The 8626-nt window shown below is 59.0% G+C and overlaps 1 protein-coding gene across 1 annotated transcript in view; it reads right to left on the bottom strand.

The window, feature by feature from the left end:
- Positions 1-7767, bottom strand: part of ARID3A (AT rich interactive domain 3A (BRIGHT-like)) — a 47639-nt gene extending 39872 nt beyond the window's left edge. Inside the window, exon 1 of the mRNA XM_011971212.1 lies at positions 7434-7767. Coding sequence (XP_011826602.1) covers positions 7434-7727 — 294 coding nt within the window. The 5' untranslated portion in view covers positions 7728-7767. The remainder of the gene's footprint in view (positions 1-7433) is intronic.
- Positions 7768-8626: the final 859 nt, after the last annotated feature.

The raw sequence follows: 8626 nt of genomic DNA, 5'->3' as shown, positions 1-8626 counted from the left end.
CTCTCGACAAACACACTCTGTCTCAAACACAGCCGCCGGCTCTGTGCGCTCGGAACCTGCTGCCTGACCTCTGGGCAAAGGCCTCGGCTGCACCATCTGCCTAGAGCACCCGCCTGCGCTGGGAAAATTCTACCTTCTCCTCCTTCTCGGGCCCCAGAACCTACAGCACCCGCCTGCGCTGGGAAAATTCTACCTTCTTCTCCTCCTTCTTATGCCCCAGAAGCGCAGCTGCAGCATCGGCCTCTTCTACTCCTGCCTGGACCAAGGGTGCCTCCGTTCTGTCCTCCCAGCCTCCTTCTCCCAGCTCCGAACCCTACCAAGGCTCCCCGCTGAGCCCAGCTCTGGGTGCCCTGATGCTCTGTCCACCGCTCCTGCTACACCGAGCTTGACTGCCCCGCGGCCCAGGATGGCTTTAAACGCAGCCCAATGCAAATGTGTAAATTTCTTAACACGCTACGAGATTTTTTTTGCAATTATGTTTTGGCTCATCAGGTATCATTAGCATTAGTGTATTTTACGTGAGGCCCAAGATAATTCTTCTTCTTCTGATGTAGCCCAGGGAAGCCAAAAAATTGGCCACCTTGGCCCTACACATTATGCTCCAGTCACAGCGATCCAACAGGCAGGATCGCTGTCTCACTAACGAACTCTTACACATCCTGCAAAGCCCCAGCCCCAATGCCTCTTCCTCTGGGCAGCCTCTCCCTCAATCTCCTCTAGCCCAGCCTGGACCCCTCGAGGGATCTGGGGCTTTCCCAGCGGCCCCTCCGAGCCTCAGTCTGCAATGGAGGTGGTGAGGCCAGGGCAGATCCCAATGCTACCTTCACATCCAGCTCTGGCTCCCGCCAGCCTGGGGGTCTCTGGAGCAGGACGATGAAAATGTGTGCCCGCTTCTCCCAGAGCCCTGGCAATTCCAGCTCCCCACCTCCTCCCCACACTGCTCCAAGCACCTCCCACGCCCCAGAGATGTTCATTACGGTATTGTTTACAACAGGGAAATGACTGAGGGAAGTGTGTGGAAATGACCGAGGGAAGTGTGTGGAAATGACTGCGGGAAGTGTGTGGATATGTCGGCGTCCAGGGCCACGAGGGGAACATCCACACAGCTGAAAAGAACCAGGCATCTCGGAACATCCCAATTACAACGCGAACGCACCGCGATAAACAGCTTCTCGAAGCCAGCGGTGGGAGGACCCTCTCGGCCTCCACTGAAGATCACACGTTAGATACCTCCCAGGTCACATTCCCGGGTGCACGTGGGCAGAGAAAGGCCTGGAGAACGCACGGCTCATGCCCTAGAGGTCAAGGGGGACTCGGGGCTCACTGTAAACATTCCATTTTCTTCCTCTCTGCAAAAAGAGTGTCAAGTGTCACTTCTGGAACCAAAAGCGTATCGAGAGGCCAGGTGTGGTGGCTCACGCCTGTCATCCCAGCACTCTGGGAGGCCGAGGCGGGCACATCACAAAGTCAGGAGTTCGAGACCACCCTGGCCAACATGGTGAAACCCTGTCTCTACTAAAAACACAAAAATTAGCCGGGCGTGGTGGCGGGCGCCTGTAATCCCAGTTACGCAGGAGGCTGAGGGAGGAGAATCGCTTGAACCCAGGAGGCAGAGGTTGTGGTGAGCTGAGATTGTGCCACTGCCTGTCTCTTATACACATCTAGATGTGTATAAGAGACAGGGTGTGGTGGTGGCGCCTGTAGTCCCAGCTACTCGGGAGGCTGAGGCAGGAGAATGGCATGAACCCGGGAGGCGGAGCCTGCAGTGAGCTGAGATCCGGCCACTGCACTCCAGCCTGGGCCACAGAGAGAGACTGAGTCTCAAAAAAAAAAAAAAAAAAGAGATAAAATAATGTATCTATCTGTATTTTCCACAATTAAAAAAACCAAATGAGCTGAAAAGACCAAAAAAAAACAGAACTGGACGCCTGCTTCCTGCTGGGGTCTTGCTTCATCCCCCGAGAGCTGCCTGGCAGGCACCGTGGTGAGGACCAGTGGTCTCTGGGGCTGGGCCCAACGAGGTGTGTCTGGCCTTGAGCCCAAGAGGCTGCTGGTGGCTGTCCCTGCCCCAGTGCCCACAAACGCCCAGCTGTCAGGCCCAGAGACCTGGACGTGAGGACAGCACTGAGGTCTGCCCTGGCCTAACCACCTTCATTCCAGACAAAAAAAAAAAAAAAACCCGAGGGGCAGCTGGGCTTCCCCAAAACCATCCCGCCAGAGGCTCCCTGGGCCACCCATCCACACACTCCTGGCTCCTCTCTGGCAGGTGCATCCCAGGATCAAATTCCAGCTCGGACACTTCCCTCGTGAGACTGTGCACAGGTCCCATCATCGTTCCCAGGCCTCAGTCTCTCACGTGCACAACAGGTTCAACAGCAGCTCCTTCCTTGTGGGATCACGTGAGGATCTGGGACGGGACCTAAAACACTCACTTTCTTCATGAGACTGGCTGGTGCTGCCATTCCCACGCCTCTGAGCTCACCTGCACGTTCCATGGGGAGCCAGCTTTACCGCGGAAAGCGGAGGCAGAAATCCCAACACTGAATGAAAATCAAAACCACAGTGAGAAACCACGCCACCGCGACAAGGAGGGCCAGGATCAAAACATCGGCAATAGGCCGGGCGCGGTGGCTCACGTCTGTGATCCCAGCACTCTGGGAGGCTGAGGTGTGAGGATCACCTGAGGTTGGGAGTTCAAGACCATCCTGCCTCACACGGTGAAACCCCGTCTCTACTAAAAATACAAAATGAGCTGGGCGTGGTGGTGGGCACCTGTAATCCCAGCTACTCGGGAACTCCAGCCTGGGTGACAGAGCAAGACTCTGTCTCAAAAAAAAAAAAAAAAAAAATTGACAGTAACAAGTGGTGAGGATGTAGAGGAACTGGAACCCACATCTGTGGCTGGTGGGAAGGTAAGGTGGGCAGCTGCTTGCTGAACAGTGCAGCAGTTCCTCTGATGGGTTAATATGAAGACACCAGCAGACCCAGCGATTCTCCCAGATACACACCCGAAAGTAAAAACATACACCCACATAAAAACTTGTAGAGTGCTACAAACCCAAAAGGCAGAAACAAACCAAGTGGCCATCGACGGCTGAATGGGTAGACACATCTACACAGCAGAACATGACTCAGCCGTGAAAAGGAAGGAGACACTGACCCAGGCCACGGTGCTGATGCACCTTGAGGACGTCACGCTCAGTGAGATACGCCAGACACAAAAGGCCGCGTGGTGTGTGATCCCATTTCTTTTTTTTTCTTTGTTCTTGTTTTTTTTTTTTTTGAGATGGAGTCTCGCTCTGTCACTCATGCTGGAGTGCAACAGCGTGATCTCGGCTCACTGCAACCTCGGCCTCCTGGGTTCAAGCGATTCTGTCTCAGCCTCCAGAGTAGCTGGGATTACAGGCGCTTGCCACCACACCCAGCTGAGTTTACACTTTGTTTGTATTTATTTTTTGAGACACGGTCTTGCTCTGTCACCCAGGCTGGAGTCCAGTGGTGCAATCACAGCTCACCACAGCCTGACTGCAGGTGTGCACCACCACGCCCTGCTAATTTTTGTATTTTTTTTTTTTGTAAAAACAGGGTTTCGTCATCTTGCCCAGGCTGGTCTCGAACTCCTGGGCTCAGGCGATCTGCCTGTCTTGGCCTCCCACAGTGCAGGGATTACAGGTGTGAGCCACTGTGCCAGGCCCGAACTCTACACTTAAAACAGTGAACTGTATGGCATGTGAACTATAGCCCAATAAAGCTGTTTTTTGGCCGGGCGCGGTGGCTCAAGCCTGTAATCCCAGCACTTTGGGAGGCCGAGACGGGCGGATCACGAGGTCAGGAGATGGAGACCATCCTGGCTAACACGGTGAAACCCCGTCTCTACTAAAAAAAAATACAAAAAATTAGCCGGGCGTGGTGGCGGCGCCTGTAGTCCCAGCTATTTGGGAGGCTGAAGCAGGAGAATGGCGTAAACCCGGGAGGCAGAGCTTGCAGTGAGCCGAGATCATGTCACTGCACTCCAGCCTGGGCAACAGAGCGAGACTCCGTCTCAAATAAACAAATTAAAAAATAAATAAATAAATAAAATCCCATGATGGTGGGGTGCGGTGGCTCACGCCTGTAATCCCAGCACTTTGGGAGGCCAAGGCGGGCAGAATTGCCTGATCCCAGGAGTTCTAGACCAGCCTGGGCAGCATAGTGAGACCCCATCGCGACAAAAGTTAGCTCAGTGTGGTGGCACCCGTCTGTGCTCGCAGCTACTCAGGAGGCTGAGGGAGGAGGATCGCTTGACCCCGGGAGATCGAGGCTGCAGGGAGTTAGGACGGCACCACTGCACTCCAGCCTACGCAGCACAGTAAGACCCTGTCTCAAAAATTATAATCATAATCCAACAAAATCCTACCGTGGCCACTTTCTAGAACCCAGGCCTGCTGTGTGGGTGACGGGAGGCCACCAGGAGCCTACGTCAGACATCAAGAGGCTGAGATCCTAATCGCTGCCTGACACGTGCTGGCCTCCAAAACTGCACGTCCCCAGGCAGTGAGGTTCCAGGTGTCCAGGGAAAGAACTCGTGGCCCTGAGCCTGCTGCGCCCGGCCCCCCCTGCAGCCTGGCCACCCACCAGACCTGCAGCCGACAGCAGAATTTCACAGCTGTCGAGGATTTGCAGGCGGAAGTTAGCCCCGAGGCCTGCCAGGATCTGGGAGGAAGAGGCAGAGACAGTGCCAAGCGGCCGGCCGGCGGGCCAGGGCTGCCACGTGCCAGGAAGGGGGTGGGGCAGGCGCCAGAGTCAACAGGGGCCCCAGCGGGGGTGCGGGGGTAACACCGACTGGGCTGGTTGGGCCCAGGCCACTGTTGACACTGGGAACGCAGGTGCCTGGCCAGCTGGGCGGGCGGCAGCATCAGCGGCTGGACCTGCCACAAACGGCCCAGGGTAAGATCCCAGGCCCGGCCGGGCGCGGTGGCTCAGGCCTGCAATCCCAGCACTTTGGGAGGCTGAGTTAGGCAGATCACTTGAGCCCAGGAGTTTGAGACCAACCTGGGCAACATAGCGAGAACCCTTCTCTAGGGGAAAAAAAAAAAGACAGGACTGCAGGGCGGGGGTCTCCCCCAAGACCCACTGCCCTCGGCCCCCATCTTCTCGGAGTTCCAATCCCGTCTCCTGCAAGACCCAGAGGCAGCACCCGGCTGCTACACACAACACCCAGCCCGGAGGCAGCACCAGGTCCCTACACACAACACCCAGCCCGGAGGAGGCACCAGGTCCCTACACACAACGCCCAGTCCGGAGGCGGCACCAGGTCCCTACACACAATGCCCAGCCCGGAGGAGGCACCAGGTCCCTACACACAACGCCCAGCCCAGAGGCGGCACCAGGTCCCTACACACAATGCCCAGCCCGGAGGCAGCACCAGGTCCCTACACACAAGGCCCAGCCCGGAGGCGGCACCAGGTCCCTACACACAACACCCAGCCCGGAGGCAGCACCAGGTCCCTACACACAACACCCAGCCCAGAGGAGGCACCAGGTCCCTACACACAAGCCAAGCTTTGGTCTACCTCTCAGGGCTTCTGTGCAGTCCGTTCCCGGTACACCCAGGGGGCAGGTGCGGGGGACCAGGGGGCCGGGCACGAGGCAGGAGCTCCATGAATACCTGAGGCCGCTGGTGACACAGTGACTGCCTCCCTGCTCTGGCCTCAGTTTCCCCATCTTGGCTGCCCGCTGCAGAAAAACCCTGCGTGGCACCTTGGACCCTGACCCGGGTGTCGCCCAGACAAGCTGGACAGCGGCTTCTGCCTCCCGCCTTTGTTCTGGACACGCTGCGGGTTGTGGGGTCAGGGCGCCTGGCCCCTCGTCCCTGCCTGATCTGGGCCGGTCACCCTAAAACTCCCCCATCGGCTTTGGGCCTCGGAAGCCGCGGCTGTCTGGGCGGCGCACGTGTCCAGGGTCAGGTTCCCCTCTGAGCCCCGAAGGACCGACTGAATGGGGGGCCTTGACCCTCCCTCTGGGCTTGGCTATAACCTTGCGGGGATGGAGGTCTCTGTCCAGCTCCTGCCGCCCCCCTAGCCCAGGGCTTGCTGCGGGCTGAGTCCCGGGCAGACGGCAAATATTGGGTGAATAAACAAATGAAATTAAAGAGAATCCACTCTCAACACGCTCATCTGTACCATCTTAAACCCAGAAAAGATCACAAGACCCCTTCTCCCAGCGCTGAGCCTCTGTTTTCTCACTGGCAAAATGGGACTCGCGGTGGCCCGTGGAGTATCCGCTTCTGCAGGAGAGGGAAACTGAGTCACGGAGCAGGGTGGAATTGGCGAGACGCGCCCCTCCCCGAGTCCCCGCCGCAGCCCTGGCCGTTCTCCCACACCGTGTCCAGTTTTCAGCTCTTCACTCTTTGTGAGTTTCCAGGCAGTCCAAACTTAAGTCTCCTGAGGGTTGCTGGGGTTAGAACCGCCCCTTAAGCTACCAGGCACCCCTGGAGTCAGGAGCCCCGGGAGGCCCCACTGGGAATCTGTGCCTCGGCCCCTCCTAGGAGGCTCCTCGGAGCGGATTCTGGAAGCCCAGGAAGCCCAGGGTTGAAGGGGCTGCCCCAAGGCAGGCATGTCCCAGCGTGTCCATCACCCACCTCCCTGCGGGAGCCCAGACCAGCCTCCAGCCCCGGGCGAGGAGGTGGTTCCCCACAGCCGCACCCAGAGGTCAGGGCAGAGCCCAGCTGGCCGAGGGCTGGAATGTGAGCCTGGCCACCATCTGGTTTCCATCTGCCCAGCCCAGCACGGTCCAACTTCAAAGCATCCCCCGCTCGGCCACTTCCTCTGGCCTGGCCGCCTGCAGGGAAAGGCTGGAGCGGCCCCTACTTCCTCCTTCAGCCTGGGGTCCCTAAGACCCCCCTGCCGGCCCCGGCCTTAACCATCCACTCGGAGCCTCACAGACGCTTTCTCCTGCGTCTCCTACAGTCACACCTGAGTCACCCCCAGGTCCCCTCGGCTGCTGGCTGCAGCCTGCAACCCCCCATGGCTCTCCACAGATGCCAGGGACGGAGGAGGCCTTGTCACCGCGTCACCAAGGCCCCGGTCTCTCTGCCCGCATCGCCCACATGCCTGGTTCCTCCAGCCCACGCCCAGCTCGGGCTGGCGCCAGCCTCCCTCCCAGACCCGCCTTCCCTCTCTGCCCCATCACCTCCAATACGGGGGCCGTGAAGCCCCCCAGCTTTCTCTTTCGCGGCGGGCACGCCTCACAAACCCCACGTCAGAGCAATGAACAGCCGGCTGGTCAAGCCCACAGCCAGGAGGGAAGCACAGGAAGCAGAGCTACCGCAGGAATCCCCAGCTCTCAACTCGACGCCCGGCTCAGCACACACCCCGCGCAACGGGGGGCCTTCGAAGGGCCCCAGTGGGCCCGGGAGCAGGTGCTCGGCCGCCACACGGGACGCGTCCACTCACCTGCTTAAACTGCTCCTCATACGTCCAGTCCCCGTGGTCAGGCGGCTGCAGCTGCGGAGCTACGTGGGCCCCTCCGGTGTGGGCAGGGCCAGGCCCCGGCCGCTCCTGGCCCCCCAGCGCCCTGGGAACGCCATCGCCTCGGAAGGCCTGGGGTGGCTGGGCCTTTCGGGGGAACAGCGCTGTGGGGCCCAAGTTGGCAGGGCCTGGGGGCCCCAGCCCCTCCTCGTCCTCCTCCTCATCCTCATCCTCGTAATCCTCCTCCTCCTCTTCATCCTCCCCGAGGTCTTCCTCCATCTCCTCCTCCTCCCATTTGGGCTTCCTGGGGTGAGCAGAGGGCAGGAGTCAGGGGAGAAGGTGCTGGCTCGTACCAGCCTAGGGAGAGACCCGCGCCCCACCCAGCCTCAGTTTCCCTCTCTGGAAATAGGAAGAGCCAGCCGCCGCCAGCTCAGGCTGCAGAGCGCGCCCGTGAGCACAGCCTGCGTGGGGCAGCCGTGACGTCCATTTTGTTCCCAATTAGCCCAGAACAGCACACGCCGTCCCTACAGCGTGAATTTTGGGGCCTTGAAAAGCATCACGCAGGCAGGCACGGTGGCGCATGCCTATAATCCCTGCAGCACTCTGGGAGGCCAAGGCGGGAGGATCCTTTGAGCCCAGGAAGTGGAGGCTGCCGTGAGCTATGATGGCACCACTGCACTCCAGCCTGGGCCACAGAGCAAGACCCCGTCTCTTGAAAAAAAAAAAAAATGGGAATCATTGTGGCAGGTTGGTTCCTGCACCATGCATGCCGTCTCAGCTCCACCTCCCATTCCCTCCACAGGGAGAATTCTCCCACCGCTATCTGAAATCCACCCCCACCCTGGCCACTGCCCCTCCACGGCACCCTCCTAGATTTTCTTGCAGCTCTTTGTACAACCTGACATCACCTGCTTCTTTGCTAGGTTTTGTTCGGTTGGTTTTTTTTGTTTTTGAGACAGAGCCTCACTCTGTTACCCAGACTGGAGTGCAGTGGTGCGATCTCTGCTCACTGCAACCTCTGCCTCCCAGGTTCAAGCGATTCTCCTGCCTCAGCCTCCTGAGTAGCTGGGATTGCAGGCGTGGGCCACCGCGCCCGGCATCTTTACTTGCTCAGGTCCTCCCAGGAAGATGCGGGTTCCTGGAGGTCAGGGTCCCACAGCGAGTGAGCCCTCAACCAG

Source organism: Mandrillus leucophaeus, unplaced genomic scaffold (assembly GCF_000951045.1).
Source record: "Mandrillus leucophaeus isolate KB7577 unplaced genomic scaffold, Mleu.le_1.0 Scaffold990, whole genome shotgun sequence".
NCBI classification, from domain to species: domain Eukaryota; kingdom Metazoa; phylum Chordata; class Mammalia; order Primates; family Cercopithecidae; genus Mandrillus; species Mandrillus leucophaeus.
This window is presented reverse-complemented; position numbering and strand designations above follow the sequence as displayed.